Below are 18119 nucleotides of genomic sequence, written 5' to 3' on the forward strand. Positions count from 1 at the left end.
CGCCGGCCGCCACCGCTTTAGGGAGCGATCCCGCGGCCCCTGCTCGGAGTACGCCGGCGGGGCAAGCTGCAAGGCCAGCCGCCGAAGTCGGCGCCTGGTTCGAAGTTTGCACGCGAAACGGGGCAAAGCGAAGCAGGGAGGCGAGCGCGCAGCTGCAGCACCAACCCACGGCGCCCCGGAGCCGCACTCCCACTCCGCAGGGAACGGCAGCCTGGGAACGCCACGCACCGGGGTGCTCCGGGCTGGCCTCTCCACCGAGCGCCGTCCAGCAGCACTACCTGCAGGAGAGGAGGCAGGGAAGGCACCTGCGCTTCTCTGGGACTCGCGGCTGCAGGATGTCCCGGCACGCAATAACCCCTCGTGCTCTTCCCTATCAAGAACACTGAGAACCGCTATCATTAAAGATAACAGTAATCAGGTCTGAGATAATCAWCATGGAGAGGAAGGGAAAAGATAAGGTCAGGGAGCACAGGGTTATTAAATCTCTACCTGGGCATCGCTAAATTTCTTGCATGTCCCTCTAAAACACCCAGCACTGACCAGAGCCCAGGGACGATCTGCTCTTGCAGCTCCGCATCGTGTCCCCGCGGAGCTCCAAATCCCAGCCCTGCTGTCCCCGCTGGCTGCCCCCAGCTGCRGGCGACGGCTGCGATCCCCAATCCCTTTGGAAAGGAAGGGGCTGCAGGTGCCCAGCGAAGCCAGTGGCCACCAGCTCCATGCAGCCATCACACGCTCCCTCCGCTCCGCTCTCGGGATGCCAGCGCAGGCCACGGCATGCAGCCCGGGACAGCCTCAAGGACCGCACTACCTTCCCCAGAAAGGTGCATTTCAGCGCTCCACAGGCAACGATCGCAGATCGAGGAGCTGTTCCACGCCAAGCCCATGATCTCATAGCAAAACACTGCTGTTTGGCATCTCGTTTTGAGGCGGTGAAGCAGCATACCCAGCTGTGAGACTTGTGACCAGGTCGGCGCACGTGGGAGGACACAGGAAAGACACCCTCCAAAGCCCAGCGGCGCAAGGAAGCCTTTCTCCAAGCCTGGCCATCCCCCTTACACACAGCTGGCTTGCAAGCCCGGCTGCCTCCCCGACAAGGGATGAGCGAGGTGGTAACCAAACGACACCAAGCAACGAAACTGGCCGTCTCGGTTTCCACACTGGCCAGGCTGACCAAAACCTCAAGCTGTGGGAGAAGCGCCAGGGCCTGTTGGTGGAGCTGGGCTGTTCTCCGTTCCAACCAGCAGCAACGACCCAGAGCGATGAAGTATGTATCTTCAGTGCCCTCCTAAACAGCAACGCACTGAAGTGTCACATTTCATGAGGACTTTAATTAGGATGAGATGCAGAGACGCAAAGTAGGTCTCAACAAAAATGAGACAATGAAAAATGCAAAATACAGACCTTACTCGCAGCAGGAAAGCATTTTCCCAGCCCCACTCTTGTCCGTGCTACCCCTAACAGAACGGGTGGATGCTGCCCTCCCCTTCCAACACTTCTTGGCGACCGAGACACAAAGCTATAGACAAGCACTGGGCAATACTTCTTGTGGAGGCGAATACAAAGCATCCAGTGTGCGCATCCCAGCCACAGGAAGCAGAAGCATCAGGGTTCTTATGGAAGAGAGATAAATACAATTACAGAAAGAGAGTAGGGGGCAGGGGGATGGAAACAAGGAACAAAGCCACTGGAAGTTGCTCTGATGTCAACAGGTTCTGAATCAGCGCTCCCCCCACAGGGGCCCTGAAACAGGACCAGCTGGGGAAAGAGAGAGACCTTGAATTCCTGCATGAAAGGGTTTTTTTCCTAGGTTATGCTGGAGACATTACACAAGTGTATGTTTTCTATAGTCATATATTTCCCCTCTCTCTAAATCTCTATTCCAGACCCGGGGGCAGGGGCTGCCGGCAGCTCCAGCGCTAGCCCAGGTGGGCCTCTAACATCTAACCTTTAGGGCCCTTGCTGGACCAGAAAGGCCGGCAGGCACCCAATCCTCCCCCTTCTCTCCGCTGGGACCGAAACAGGAACAGACACATCCCTCGAAGCGCCAATAAACAGAAGTCTAAACCCTCTGAACCGTCAATAATGCCAAAGAACTATCCTAAAGTCAGGTGCTCAGCCAAGAGTCCTGCTCACATCCCAGCCCAGTACATTCCCTTCCCAATCCCCAGGTGCTACGCTGCAGTTACTCCTTACGTTCCCTCCATACCTATGGCCACGTGGGCGTTTTGCAGCAGCCACGTTCCACGTGCAAGCAAGCTTTCAAAGCTCTTCATTTCAGTAAGCTTACAATGCACAGCAGGCACRAGCTGGTTTTTCATCTACCTGGTCAAAAAGGCTCTTTTGTGATCTGCTACTTTACCAAAATCAAGGAGGACAGTGCCTGAAATAGTCTTCCTTACCAGTGCCCAGAAGGCTTCCACAAACATTTTTCCAAGTAACGTACAAGGCAGCATGCGCGACCCAACAACCCAGCACCCTTTCAGGTGAACCTAAATCCTGGCAACAGGGGCCAGATCCAAACGCCCCCACAGCCCTTGGCAATCCCTTTGTCCTGGCCCCAGGGCTTTCCTGAAACAGTTGATCTATGCCAATCTCATTAATTGATTTAGCAGATGATTAAGAAAAGCAATCAAGTTTGTCTGGAACAACAAAACCCCAGGAACACTTTATTGTGGAGATCCTGTTTTCTTCTGGACAAGCAGTTTCAAATCTTTCCTCACGTGTGCAACCCYGTGAGATTCCCCCCAACAGCAGAGCAGATCCCTGAACAGTGAATGTAACCCCACAGACCATAGGTGAGACTCAGTCACCTTATAAACACCTTAAGAAACCATCTCTTCACACTTAGGCTGAAAGCCCCAGCTGTAGGTCGGCAAAGACAGCCAGTGTGAGAAGCAAGGACAGCTTGGCGCTGTCCCCATGCGGGAAGCACCATCCTTTCCAAGGCGGACACGCTGTTTCTTTCAGCCACTCCAAACACTCCAAGCGACTTACCCAAGTGATATCCCTTCAATCAAGAGTCTCTTTGTCACCCCGGTGCATTGACATCCAACCACCAGTCTACCCATTTTTGCTACYGCCTAGCTGCACAAGACCTTCAGTCCTTTAACAGCCCTGACTTGGTGCATCTGGGCTGCTACGCGTTATTGCAAAAGYGAGGTCTGGTAACTCCCGTTTAGAGACAATGAATATCATTTTACCGTATTCCCACGGCATAACTCCCCTCCCCTTGAGTTTGCACAGAAGCCAATATGGAGAGGAAAATCCATCACCCCTCTTCTCATATCCAGGCATATATAAAAAAAAACTTGCAATAGGTCCTACCTCTTCATCTGAGCTGTCTTGCTCATATTCGTTCTGAAGAAGCAGATGCTGGTTTTCCTTCAACGCTGRATCAGCCTCTAAGTTTCTGCTCTTCCTAGGAGCCCCTTTGACCTGAAAGAGAGACAGAGAAAATTAACTTAGTAAGATCCCATCATGTGAGCCTTTATGTTTTTGTGTTCACTATGGCAGGAACTTTGGCTGGGCAAGGAAATCTGAAGTTGCCACCAATGTCTAGTCTGCTGCCAAGGTCACCACGAAGTACTCCATGCCCYGACAGCCCTGTACTCACTCCGAGATCCTCTGGGCCACCACATCACAGAGGGAAGGAAGGAAGGAAGGAAACTGCTCACTAACCAGTGTGTACTTCTACACACCTGGGACTGCAAGGAGAGCAAGTCAATCATCTCAGTTCAGAGGAGAGCTCGTGAGAGAAGCGCTCTGACAGCTCCTTGGCTTACCCCACATAAGAATCGCATTCTCACTTATCGGGCTCAAAATTGTTCTCCCTCTTGGCAGCTTCTATTTCCCAGCCATGTTCTAGAGTTGTTTCAAGTCTCTGTGTCCCTCTTCCCCCTGGGGCTCCATGCTGCTGACACCCCCCACTGCTATCCAGCCCCTCCTGGGAGCAACCACCACTAATTCTGAGACTGTGCAAGGGAACAACCAGAGCAGAGGCTGCAACAACCTGCGAGGGCAGGCAGGATGGGGAAAGCACTGCCCAGTCACACTGCTTCCTCTGARCAGGAGTCAACAGCCAAGGTTTAGGTTGCAGTGAGGCTATGGGCTCAGGAGGTAAGGACTGCATCAGAAGCCATTCGCGCTCAGATCATGGAATCATAGAAAAATGTGTGTTGGAAGGGACCTCTGGAGGTCTCTACTCCAACCTCCTGCTCAAAGCAGAGCCAACTTCAGCAAAGGTCAGTACCTAATGACGGGCTCTACCACATTTGGACTCAGAAATCTAGAGCTGCTGGACAACATATTTGAGACTGGTAAAGCATAACTATCTCAGCTGCATAATCCTAGTTACTGGTGGATTTCAAAGTGATGGACACAGTTGGTACCATTCTGAATCCCAAATTCCTTGGGAAGAGGTCCATCTAAAGAACACGGTAGGAACAGGCTGCAGCCACAACCCCCAGGGCAGAAGTGCTCTCACAGCAACATCAGCATGATGAAGAGACTCTCATCATCACATATATTACATGTTGTGCCAGATGTGTCCAACAGACATCACCCACATTCGGAGCGGTGGAATAAACTGTACTTAAAGGGAGCTGAATTCAGCCTCCGTTGCCCAGGTGACGTCAGTTTTCTCCCATGCCAGAATCTGCACTGGTCAGGTCACTTCTTGCACCAATGCAGAGCTTCCCCAGAGCAGGACCCACAGGCCACACTTCTGCCCATGTCAGAGAGAGACAACCCACGGGGTGCACCTAGGGCAGGAATCAGTTGTTTCTTCAGAGACGGGCAACCAGACAGCGCTGAACATCAGACTTCGCCCACTCACTGACCTGCTGCGTGGGTGCCGAATAAACTACAGATCCTTCCCTGGAAAAGAGATTCTTTCTCCCCCCCCCTTCACCACTTGGGGTGGGGGTAGGGGGAGAACGGGGACCCTGGCTAGATCGGGTTTACCGCAGGATTCAATGAAATAATCGGAAAAACAGCCCCAGAAAACGTCCCTCGCGGGAGCAGTAAAATCTGCACAGTGTGCGATCACCTTCTGCTGTACGTACACACCAGCGCAGCTCCCCCGAGCCGCAGGGAGAGGGGTGGGAGAGAGCCTGGAAAATACTGGGCCGGCAAGAGGATGAGATTACTGCAAAAACAAAAGGCTTTATTAAAAATTTTTTAAAAAGGGAGATTGGAGATAAGTTTTTTTCCAGGCTTTTGGCGCTACAATGGCTTTGGACTTGAGTTTTCCATCTCTCCCTCTCATTTCCCCCCTCTCTCCACCGCCACGATGAGACTGCAGAAGGATCTTGCGCTGCAAATCTGGGTTGCTGGCACTAAAAGCCGTCTTTGAGAGCGAAGGCCGTGCCACGAGGTGGCATGCAGTCTACTCCAGCACTCCCGCTCTTGACCCAGTGGTGCTCAGCCTAATAACCCACACGGTTAGGGAGAAAACAGAAGCCCACAGACTGCCCAGGTCCTGAGATCATTCTGAGGACTGGCATCAAGCCAGGACCTTGCCCAGGATACTTGCAATAGATTTACCTGAGCTGACACGTCTGCAAGGCAGGCAAGATTCTGGCATCTGGGAATTAAGCATATCTGCAGGTTCAAACCCTTCCAAAAAGCCTTGCCAGGAAAATAAGAAAGTCTCCAGCTAGGACATCCGTCGTGTAGCCAGCACCCTCTATTAGTTGATCAAAGACCACCTGGAAAGCAGTAAACGCTCAAGAGAGACCATTTCACCCGAAAAAGTGCTGTCTAAACTGGACAGGGCTTACAAGGGGGCTTCAGGATAAGCAAAAGATACTAGGAGCACAGTGGCCGCCAGACTTGGTACCGGTGGAGCGCAGTCGCAATTCATTCCTCTCACGGGCATATCTCAAACACCTCTCTGCATTTTCCAGGCAAACTTATCTTGATGCATGGAAATGCTCCAACAGTTTTTTTCCTGCAGCCAGACATTAGCGTGGCTGGGTCCCAGCCTGCCCGGGAAGCCACCGACGGACTGCGGCCCCCCCAGCTTTGCCTGCGCTCTGCTTCAGACACAAGACTGAAGCCAGGACTTTGCTCTCCGATTCCATCGATAACCGGCTGCTCCCGGCAGCCCGACGCAGAAAGGCTTATTCCACCAGAGGGCGGCAAGCAATGCCGAACACAGCACGCGAAACCCAGCAAAACCCAGCGAAACCCTCAAAACGGTGCTGCTGGCACCTCCAGATGCCAAAGCCACAGCCAGGGCTGGGGACAAGGACACCTGGCCTCCCCCGGGCGTCCAGCGGTCGGCAGCTCTCCAGGAGTTAGCACGCTCCCAGACCTTGGCTCAAAGAGGACGGCAGCCAGCGCTGAAAACGTGCCACTGGCAGCAAGCGCCCAACCAGATTTCTGGCAGTTGCGGCCACCGAATCAGGGAAACCTGGGGCAGCCGGCTGCTTTCCACAGCACAGGCAGGACTAGATGCCATGTTTAGTTGCTGCCAGGATAATAATGGAAGAAAGAGATTGAGGCCTCCCACACTCGTGAGACCTGTAACCTCCTTCCTCCCAAATCCACCCCCAGTTCCCCATGTGTGGATCAGCTGGGGTTCCTCCACCCTAAAATCCAATAGGTAAATTCAATAGAAGAGTTCAGAGAAACTAGGATAAAGGACGAATCTAAACTAAAACGCAAACCAGCCACACAAAAAGAGGAGGGAGAAGACTGCCAGTGGGCTTTGAGGACGGCCACATCCGCAGAGCAGTCCGCTTTCAGCCAGGCAAGCCGAACGGTCACAAAGGCGTGAGGGATGGAGGACACACCACGCTCGATCACGGACACGCGCCATGCGCTGAGCTGTGTGAGCCTCACGGCGCTTGGTCGGGGCAAGCTAATAGCTGTCCCGCACAAGCAGAGCCAGCTCTCCCCGGTTCTGCTGCTAGAAGTACATCACGTACCCGGCTGCGAAGAAAGCCTTAGGCCAGCAAGAGTCCTAAAGGAGAGGCAATATCTTTAGTTACAAATTAGCACCACTGGGAAAAAGAAATACACTTTCAGGAACATGGGCCCTTCTTAATGTGTGAAGCAGAARTGAAGAAGGCTTGTACATCCCAAAGCTCTTCCACATTCCCCAACGAGGTAAATTAGTGCAATAAAAGATACCACCTCCACCTATAAACCTTGTCCTGCTTATTTAACTATCGTTGCTATGGCACCACTACTGGAAAGCCTCAGAAAGACCAACAAGGCAGGCTCTAAATAGCAGCTGCACGGACCAACTGGATCGGTTATGAGGTGCCCCTTGCTCGATTTGCCAGTCAGTAGAAGAACCATCAGAGTATCTAAATGGCCCAGTTGGATCCTCTTTCTCTTTGCCAACCCAAGGCTCACTGGGAGCTAGACTGAAACATCAGCAGCTCCTTGGATTCCCCCTGAGCAAAACCTGCTTGCCTCCCACCGTAAAGCTCTCAAAGTGCTCCCATGTAGTTCCTCCTTGAGTCTGGACAGAAGATCAGGAACTCCTGGCTTGTAATCTTCCAGCAGGAAGGGAAGAAGGTCCCTGCTGTCCCAGCCATTCTGTAATACAGTGGGGTGAGATTTCCTTGGTGGAGCTGCAGTGCAGGACAGCTGGGGGAGGGCAGTGCGCTAGCTGGGCACGGTTGCTGCAAGCACAGAGCTGGGGGCTGCAAGTAGCTGAACAGATGAAGGGGAAGAACAGCAACACAGGACCAGGCGTGTAATTCAGGAGTACAGCAAACAGATAGCAAGTTGGGTGCACAAGTGTCCTGGGGGATGGTGAGCACACATGACAACCTAAGGCGGAAGCAGTCCTAGCGCAGATGGGTTTGGGAGCTGTGGCAATAGCACACGCTTATGTGGGCCAATGTACCTGTTCCTCACGTGTTCAGGAGAGAGGGGCTGCGAGGTTTCTCCCTCAGCTTTATCAGATGCTGGGATATGTGCATGGCTAGGGAAAGAGTCTTGCTCCTTAGTGCCAAGCCCATACCTGGCTAAGATTGCATGTTCAAGTCAGGAAAGACAAGCAACCCAACACACACATCGTAACTCTTCCTTTGCTAAAGCAAGATGGTTCTTGGGCCCAATATTATTAGTTGTCCTGCAGCACTCTGTGAAACAGGACAACTAAATTCTTTTACATGGAGAAAACTGACAACAAGAGGAGAAGCAGTGATTTAGCTGGTGACAGGGCTGGAATCAGGTCTTCCAAATTCCCAGCTCCCTGAGCTACTCTACACTTGTTTGGGTTGTTCTCTGTGATCTCTCCTCCTTCACCTCCCCTCAACCCACGTAAACACCAGCCTGCAGTAACTCCATACTTAGGGACAAACTACATGCTAGGCTTGTGAAGAAGGCAAAGATGAAGCCACGTAATTCCTTCTGATGCGTAGGGTCTCAAGACCTGAGAAGCCTGTCAGACCAGCTAAGCCTAGCAGCAGTTTAAASGCTTAAAACATGTGTTTACCTCATTATCAGCTGTGGCATTTGCAGAGGTTTCCATTCTCCAGCTGCCTGCTACCCTCTTGCAAGAGTCAAAGGAGATCCTGCAAGACAGCAGCACCTCAGGCAACTGCAGCCCACTGCTAGGCGAATGTATGTACATACCTCGAGTTTGAACTTAGGTGTAAGAATACACAAATCAGTGCCTTCAGCACAAGAGCAAGTCGTTTCTGCCAGGGTCGGAACGAATCTCCTTGCTCAGACAGCCTTGAAGAGCCAGGACTGTGCAACGAAGCCTGCGCAAGCAGCGATCTGAACTGCAGCCTCYGCAACACGCCTGCTCCCGGAGCCCGGAAGGAACCGACAGGGATCCTCCCCACGCGACAAACCRCACGATGTGGGCCACACGCCGGTAGCGGGGTCCTCGCTGCAGCCAGAGACAGAGGGGTCTTTCCGCACCTTGATGCCTTTGGCTGAGCGGCTGCTGTCTCCTTCCAAGCCTCCTCCTCAGCAGCAGCTCCAGAGCCGGCACTCAGAAGCGTCAGAGGCCACGTCACACGCGGTGCTTTGAACAAGTCAGCCGCTATTACCTTTCTCCTGTCACCTGGCTCTAGATATGTCACTGTCTTATAGCACTGACGCRTTGACTGGTCAGACTGTCGTATCTTTATAAGCTGTATTCCTGGGAGGGCTGAAGTCCCGGGCACGGGGGAAGGAGCGGTAACTAACGCTAAGATCGCCAGCGCAGTAACAAGCCTGAAATTTTTCACCCTGGAGGCAAACATCAATTTGTTCCATTCCGCGAGGCTGACAGAACTGCTAACAACGCAAAAAGAGGAGGCCTGGCGCGGGGGGAGCGTCTGTCTCACTCATGCGCCAGGTTCAAGAACTAACAAGTCTCGAAGACACAGACAGCTTGCCAGAGTCCCAGGCAAACCCAGCAGGTTTGCCGTTCACTGCTTCAGGTTTCTTTTGCAGAGCTCTTGGGCAGAAGGAGTAGCGCAGCGTGTCTGAAAGCTGGCTTGTCACCCCTGAGAGCACGGGGCCGCGCGCGCTGACCTAGACTCGCACCCGACCACAGCGAGCTGCACGGGGGCTCTAGCTGACAAACGCTCTGCACGAGAACCCCCAAGTCCACTCCAGCAGAGTGATGCCTGCAGGCCCACGAGCTAACGGGAAAATAACCAGAGAAGGCCACGGCATTTACCCGAAACTCCCCTCTAGCGAGGGCCGTGCTGGCATCCAGGCACCAAAGGAGAGGTCCGAGCAAACCGGATCTCTGCCCCTGGAGAGGGCTGCTCAAAGCAGGCAACCTGAGCAGTAGACAGCAGGGCTGCTGTTCCAAAAAACAGCCACGTGCATGCGATAGAAGGGGAGCTCAAGAGTGCAAGAGGGAATCCCCGCTCACCGGGTAACACTGGCGCAGGGCTGGGGCAGGAATCAGTGCAAACGGCAGAGGATGCTGAGATCCTACAGCTCTCCTGGCACAGTGACTGAGTCAGGCACCGTGGACACGGTGGGCACCAAGAAGCATTTCCACTGACGCCCTGAACTACTGCTAGCATGAACAGCAGGTTCCTTCCTTTCCGTGACTGCTAGAAACGTCTCCCACAGGCCAACAGGCAAGAAGGCTCTGCAGAAATCAGGCCACAGCAACAACAAACAGATGCTTTTCTATTTAAGATTGGCGAGGCAAATGCAAGTACAAATTAATCCAACGGGGAAGAGCAAAAGGAGATACAGGGCTAGAGATGAGAACGGGACAAAGCAGCTCCTCTATCCATTCCCCCTCCCACCCTCCCAAAACGCACTCTTTCACATACTGCTGAAGAGAAATAGCTTGAGACCAAACAGTTGGGATCCTGCAGCTGTGGCTGCGTGGCGCCGACCCGAAGGCAGCACGGAGCCGTTAAGAAGAAGGGAATTTAGTGCAGGGTCACCGACAGGCTCTGCTGGAGAAGCAGAGAGGAGCCGGTTTTGCTACTGCAACCCTGTGCCCCGCGAGGACGCTCCAAGCTGTGCGAGGCTGCAGCTGGATGGACTGCCAGCGGGTACGCGGAGGAAGACGAGGTCCCAGGCGCAGCGCAGGAAGGGAAGAGTTAAGCGGCTTGTCGCTGTCTCGGGACAGTGCCTCCCTCCTGCCTACACCCAGCACAGGACAGACTTATTTCAGGCGCTCTGTGCCACAGCAGCGACTCTTTGACGCAGCAGCACCGAACTGGCTTCCTGGATTATAAAAGCAGCAAATCAACATTTCAGCCTGGCCTTCAAGTGCAGGCCACCAGGCTTCTCCCCAGGGCCTCCGAGAGCAGAATCGGACAGCTCAGCGCAGCCCAGGGGCTGCCAAGGAAGAAAGCACAGCTTGTCAGAACGCTGGAAGTCATTAAGAGGAAATTTAATCCGACAAGGACAGCCTAATATTTACACAGCCCCGTGAGCTAGAGAGGCACTAAGAACGGGGCTTTGCAATCTGCTGACAGGCAGGTGGTGGAAGCAGTGGCCTTTTTTGCTCCTGGATCCCAAAGGGAGCTGGGACAGCACAACTCAGTTCAGCACCTTGTTGCTCAGACTGGATTAACACTTCTCCATGGGCTGAGGTTCCAGCACTGGCTCACAGTTCAGTACCTCTCTCATAATCTCCCGTCCTCCAGAGAGGCTGCCTTTATTACCCTGCAGGATTTTTAAAGCTCCAAAGACAAGACTACTTAAACCGCAGCTCCCTAAAAGCATCCTCCTGGAGACAGCTGCAGATAACCACTCAGGCCCAGGAAGGAACACGGGTCTGGAAAGCAACCTCGTCATCCCACTATCATTTATGCTTGGATTCTGCACAGAGACTAGCACATCCTAAAGCGGTTTGTACTTCATTGTCCCAAGAGCCTTCAGTCTTCCCTTTACTTCTCTGGTCTGGTCAGGCACTAAACGGGAACCTCACAAGAAAAAAATACAAACCTCTGCAAAAGTAGCTCAAGCATCAATATTTTCAGAAAGCGGTAACACRCACCCTGAATCTGAGGGGTTTTTCCCTTGCCAAGAGCCACTGCTTGCGCTGATGGAGAAGGAAAGAACAGCAGACTGAGAATAACAGAAGAGCATCAGCTTGGTGTTTGAGTCCACAGCACCCTCCAAACCCCCTCCTCTCACCTAGAGAATATGCGGCACTAAGGTTTGCAGAAGCAGTGAGGGATCGAGATTAATGGAGTCAGTTGGCAGAAGGGTGCCACAACCCTTCGCTGCGAGGTGCAACCTCAGCAGTGTCCTCTCCACCTGTGGGTCACAGCTCCAAGTTCTTTCTGGGAGCCCTAGACAGGCCTCCGCAAGGACTGTGATGCTGAATCTATACAAAAGCTTTGGCAACCTGAAAGAGCAAGGCTCCTCGCTGTCTGGTCTCTCAGCGGGAAACCCCAAAGTAATCCCAGAACATCCGTAGGCCTCCCTTCCCCTCCTCCCATCCACACCCCATCCTTCCCCACTAGCTCCCTGATGCTCCTCACATTTCTCTGGCAAAGCAGGAATCCCTCCTCTTGATTCCCAAGTGCTGTATGCATTTAACTGATGCATGTGGCTCTCCCACACTTAGTCCAGAAGCCTTGGGAAGAAGCAGCTTGGGAATCCTCCCTGAGCTTAACTTGCTAGACACCTAGAAGATACTGGATACGAGAGGGACCAACAACACACATAAATCCCTTAGAAAGTGCTCCAGAGCCTGACCTGACTGATGTGCCCAGTCACAGGCCAATTCCCAAAGAGCAAAGTCTTCTGTAACACAAGGCTGAAAATCCGATCAGGACGAGCATGAGGCTTTGCAGGCACCAGGTCAGATGTCCACACTGCCAGCAAGGCACAAGTGATGTTGGAGCAAAATGGCATCAGCTGGGAGGTCAGATGTTTAAATGAAGTTCCAAAGTAATTTCCTGTGAGATGGAATGAGTTTTTCAGCTTTGAAGAAGAGGGACAGCAAGATGTTTGCCTGAGCTCGAATTAGCATGTGCAGCAAAACACGCAAGAGAACTGTAAAAAAAACAGGCCTGGATCTCCGAGACAGGGCGAGCAGGTCTAACACCATCACTGCCGAAAGGAGACCACGCTGTCTTCGCCCTCCCACCCTTCTCTTGCTGTTTGCTGCGGGCCAGCTCTGCTCCTGCCAGACTCCCCTGGGGACTGACTCAACTCACTCACCTCGCGGAAGAGAAAAGCAAGTCAGCAAAAGAAGAGACAGCTCTCTGCCACTTTAACGAGGTGACCTGGCCCAAGGAAGCATCTTCTGAGACACAGCAGAACCAGAAGGGAGTGGACAAGACTGGGGATGGGAAACATCCCTGCTCTGGCAGCTTTCAGAGAAGTTTAGCTGACTGCGAAAACGCAGCTTCAGAGAAGCTGCCAGGGAGGGTCCACTCGCTGCATTTGCACTTTATTACCTAACTCCAAGGAGCAGAAAGACCTGGGGGTTGTCACCACCACACTTAATAAAGGCAGCTCTGCGTTAAGGCTGACAGCTGCTTTTGGCACTTGCACATCACGTCCGTAATAGTGCTACGCTGTAAGAAATGAATGCTGTGAGAGCTGCAACGGATTGCAAGCTTATGGCTAAAATTCAATTAAGTTTCTGAGAAAGAGCTAAACAAAGGCAGAAGAGACAGACATTCCAGAATCCTGTCACTCAGAGGTATCTATCCTCCAACGGGCTTCAAATTTCCATTCAGCAACACTCTCGCAAGTGCCCAAGTCAACACACAAACCTACCAAGCAAAAAAGACATCGCAAGAACTGACTATAAACTTTCAGGGCAAGTGTTAAAACCCCCCCAAAGGAGTAGAAACAAGTCCCCTTCCGAGGGACGGCACGCTTGACCCAACGTGCGAGTTAAAACATTTCCTCTCTTACCACGATTAAATCCCTGTAAGGTCTCCCCTGAGCACTTGAGGGGCACAGCCGTGTGTAGCAGCCTCCCCTGCTCTCCTGCAGAGGACACAGCTTGGAGGAAATCCTAARCAACAGCCAAAGCAAGAGACCAACGTCAAGAATGCTCCAGGGCCTGCGTTTCCTTTCGGAGCGCTTTTCTTCTCCATTTCTGTTTCCTGCAACTAAGAGTCTGACACTTCTGCTTCGCCACAATAAAACCTGTTTGGTGTCATTCGAGAACTGTTGAGGGTTTGACGCGGGCTAAACCAACAAGCAGCAAGCACACCGCTCTCTTACAGGACAGTGGACTAAACAACCCCCCAAAAACGCGGATGCTGGACCTGGGGGCAGAGGGGGCCCCAGTCTGCACACAGGCAGGGTCGGGGGCCGCACAACGAAGAGAGCCGGTATAAGCCAATATCACRGATAGCAGCGCGAACGAGGGAGAGGCCTCACGGCCGGTCCACCCGTTGCCCTTCAGGCAAAGAGGAGACCGCAGCAAGGTAACTCACCCCTCACGGTGAGCTTGTTTCTTATCCGTCACGCTAACAGCAGCTCCTACGTTCGACGACCCCTTAGACACCAGCCAGAGGCGCCCGTAATTGGTCCTTTTACCTTGTAAAGGCAACAAAAAATTATCTTCCCAGCAAGTTTTGCCATCAATACCAACATCAGGAAGAATTTTAGGTTGCCTTTTAACAAATTTTAACAAATTTACTAAGTGCTAATAAAGCAGATTTGCCTACCACTGAGCAGACAAACAGAAAACAAATCAAACGTTTTAAAAGTCCACGATTAAGAAAGATTTCTCTGGGCAGAATGCTGGTGCGTGCTGCTTGGTATTGCTAAACCTTTTTCTGGGTTTCAGAAGGGTCTTCGTCACCATAGGTCTGTTTACTGAGAAAGTGCATTGGCATGGAACTGAGACCAACTGCTGCTTATGTTGGATTAAATCTATTTTCGGTCTTTTCATGCACTAAGGACTTAGTCACCAAATTCTAGTTCTAGATGTTCTGAGCTTTCCAAACAAAGGAGGAAAACAGTTTCTAGTGTTCTTTTGCATCTGTTCCAAAAAATCATGGCCATGTTTCCGCTGTAACATTCACTGTCAATCACAGCAGGAAAAAGAAAACTGAACGGGAAGCTTCTGTGTTGGGCCAGAGAAGCGAGGTCATGAGATGCAGGACAGGAGAGAGAGAGAGATTGCAGCAAACCAGAAAGATCCGGGAGAAGCCTTCAAAAACCTGATCAGAAACGCTCGGGCCCGTTCATCTCAGCAGGCCAAGTGGATGCTCTGCCACAGGACAGCCCTCCCCATGCCACCAGCCACCGAACTGCCCAGCAGCACCTGAGAGCACTTGAGGCCAGGCGGGATACACCTGCAGCCTGCAGGACTAAGCTTCCAACAAGCTCAGGCTTGGAAACTGCTGGCGCTGCTTGGCCTGGAGCAGGACGCGGCCCTTCCAGAAAGGCAGGCCAACCAACCATCGAATGAGAAGGTCTCACCAAGTCCACCTGCACCAGCAACACCAGACCTGCGTGCAGAATTCAGCTCCGAATAGATCATGCTGAACACTCACCACTGACCATGCAAGTGAGCCACTGTCATGAACTACCGCACCTGCAACACTCAGCTGACACTATAGACAACTCCTTCTGTGTTGGAAGAGACCAGGATTTGAGAAATCTCATTCAAAATTAAACATATCTAGCCAAGGCAAATAAACAGTTCTCCTGCACGAGCAAGTGAAATATTTTCTAAGCAGAAGCTAGCGCTCTTCGTTCCTGGCCGGACGCCATAAATCCATTAAACGTGACAGTAGAACAGCACTGGGGCAAGAGCACTGTGCGTCTGCCATCTCTGCTGCGATTCTCCCCAGCAAGGGAGGACAACTTAGTGCCCTGAAGAAAGACCCAGCTGAGTCAGAGCTGTCATAAGAGCATTCCTTCCTCAGACTCCGCATGTCCACTCTGTACTTTTCTTCTCAAAGTTTCCCACCCATGGAACAGTGAGCACAGCCCAAAGCTGCGAGTGAAAGCAGGGCACTGTGCAGAGCAGTGACCAAGGAAAGACTCAAGGTGACTTAAGGAAGCCGGCTCCTGGGGAAATTCCTGCTGAGCAATTTAGCTCTACTCTCCCTAACTACCCAGCACTTTCAATGCAACAAAGGCACAGACAGTAGATTTACTTCATTGCAAGACCCCAGAGAAGAAAACGATCTGAAGAGAGCAAACTTCTGTTTAACTCTGCATGGGAAAAGTGATGCCCTTGCAAGGAGCATTTTTTTTCCAAACAGAAACAAAAGGTAAATGTATTCCTGGCCAAGTCTGACACGTCCGACGTCTTTTGCCCATGTGAAAACCCTTCAGATACCACTTTCCAATTAAGGCCACTGTTTTGTCTCTGACATTCAGAAGAACTACTGACCGTGTTAGATAACTCTCTTCACAAGCTGCCAGCCACACACACGGCTCTCACGTGGCAGGAACGACACCATCTCAGGTCCACATGCTAAGATGCTGTTCCCCTTGTACAGTGGAGATCCTAAAGGCAGAAGGCAAAGCAAGAAGCACTACAAAAGAAGTGGGGAATCAGACTTCCGAGAGGTGTGGTACAAAACCATCAGGCTATGCCTGCCCAAAGCAGCAGCAAGGCCAAAGGACGTATTGCCCATGGCCTTGCCCACAGTAAGGGCGATCTGCATTCGGATCAAACTTCCTCTGACCTAGTCGGACTCTGCTGTTACTACTGTAACTCTTTTATAGGCGGTGCCAGCTATAGAAAGCGCCCGGTATTTCAGTGCGGAGCACTCACCCCCATGCTTAGCTTGACCTGGGTTGCAACAAGACGGTGACGGATCCCAATGCCTGCAGAGATTTGCTGATGGGCCTGTAGTACTGCACACAGCTGGATAGGGAGTAAAAGGCGGAAGAACTGGGAGGGGTGGAAGGGGTGGTGCCTGAGAACTAGCCTCAGCTCTCACACAATAAGAGCACAGACAGACGGACACACGACGCACTGGCAAAAGTCCTGGCTTAAGCGATTGTCCTACACATCCTTGTCCCTGCGTAACACTCTCTGCTGTGCTTTTACAGCCGTTTACGTGGCCACATGGCAAAACGGATCAGAGCGCTAACGCCAAGGAAAATAACCACCACTACCAACAGAAAAGCCTGTGCAGTTCAGGGGACCAATTGTTCCGAAAAGCAAAACAAAACAACAAAAAAGCCCCAATTCTGCTGCGCTATTTCTGGGCTGGATCAGCTGCCTGACCACTAAGTGGATTCATAAACAGCTGTTCAAGTGCAACAAAGACGGTGGTGTCAGAGTGGGAGCAAGCAGCTGTAGATGGAGACAGCTCTAGCAGCATTGCTGCTGAATATCAAACTGCAGCCTAAGGCGCCGCTACAAAATTCCTAAACAGGTTATTAGAGCAAATTTCTACTCAGTTTCTACTCCAGACCTTGGTAAAGCTTCTACACATTGTCCAAACTAATAAAAACACAGATCTAGATAGCCAGGATAATAATAAGGCACTTTTTGTTCACAAGCTTGGAGCATGACCCAGGGCAAAGGAGGCTGGAGTACCCTAAGTAATGTTAATATACATTAATATCTCAAGACGAATTAGAGTGTTAATTTTCCCACCAATCTTTCTGCCTATGTTTTCTGAAACAGAAGTAAGGTTATGTCTTTACAGGATTTTTTTTTTTAAAAAAAGCTAGTATTGATAGGAGAAGTTTCACCGCTAGTACAGACTCCAGAAATGCAGAGGCAAAAAATCCCTTTTGCTACCAGCAAACAAGCAGCAGCACAGCCCTCTAGGCTGCTTCTCATCCCAGAATGCAAACCGGGATGCATATGCCTCACCTAAGCCTGCATGCATAGGGTTGTTCCTTCACCGACGCTATGTCTTCAGACGCACCTGACCAAGAGCAGGCACCAGGCGCGGGAAGGAATCTGGCCCCAAACCCCAAGGAGTCAGGGCTGCTCTCCTCGGCCTGCAGCTCGGCCAGGCTGCTGGTGCCGATCCAGCCGCGTACCCCCACCCTACCGCCTGCTTGGGCATCAAAAAGCCCACCGGCTCCCCGAGCGCTCTCCTGAGAGCAAGGCTCCYCTTTGCAGGAGCCCCCTCACGGCTCACGGGCCCCGACCGCACTCCGCTTTTCCTCGGCGGCCTGGGGAACGCGGGCGCCGGAGCTCCGCGCCGTGGGCCTTACGTGCGCCTGCGAGGGCGGACTGTCCTTCGGCTCCTCTTCCTCCTCCTCCTCCTCCTCCTCGGTACTGCTGTCACTGCCCGAGTCCTCCAGGCCGGAGTAGACGCTCTCCTCGCTGTCTGTCAGGTCGTCGCTTTCCGTGCCCGGCTCCTCCGGCTCCGGCGCCGCCGCCGCCGCGCCGGGAAGAGGCCGCTGCAAGGCAAGAGCGGGGCCGCATCACACCGGGGCTCGGCTCGGCCCGGCCCGCTCCGGGGACCCCCGCAGGCCTCGGGCGGCGACACCGGGGCCGCGCAGCCCCCGGCGGGGCCCTAGCAGCAGCCGCCGCCGCCGCCCCGTAACCATGGCGACGCCCCCCCGTAACCATGGTGACACCCCACCCCACCCCCTCCCGCGGCGCGCGCCCCGACCTGCTCCATGGCTCCTTCCCGCCGCTCCGCGTGCGCCGCCGCCGGCCACGTGCGCGCGGGTCAGAGGTCACGGCGCCCCGCCCCCTTATTTTCTCATTCGTCTTCCGCTTCCGCCTCGCCGGCGGCATGCACCGCGCCGCTCCGGGAGGGAGGAGGGGC

General features: G+C 52.9%; 1 protein-coding gene across 1 annotated transcript in view; it reads right to left on the minus strand.

Annotated features, from left to right (window-relative positions):
- BOP1 (block of proliferation 1) overlaps window positions 1-18052 on the minus strand; it is a 66301-nt gene extending 48249 nt beyond the window's left edge. The window contains exons 1-3 of the mRNA XM_026088150.1: window positions 17961-18052; window positions 17557-17745; window positions 3325-3435 (exon numbers count right to left, since the gene is read on the minus strand). Of these exons, the coding sequence (XP_025943935.1) occupies window positions 3325-3435; window positions 17557-17745; window positions 17961-17969 (309 nt within the window). The 5' untranslated portion in view covers window positions 17970-18052. The remainder of the gene's footprint in view (window positions 1-3324; window positions 3436-17556; window positions 17746-17960) is intronic.
- Between the last annotated feature and the right edge of the window lie 67 nt (window positions 18053-18119).

The sequence above is a fragment of the Apteryx rowi genome, unplaced genomic scaffold (genome assembly GCF_003343035.1).
Source record: "Apteryx rowi isolate R43461 unplaced genomic scaffold, aptRow1 scaffold_753, whole genome shotgun sequence".
Taxonomy (NCBI): Eukaryota; Metazoa; Chordata; class Aves; order Apterygiformes; family Apterygidae; genus Apteryx; species Apteryx rowi.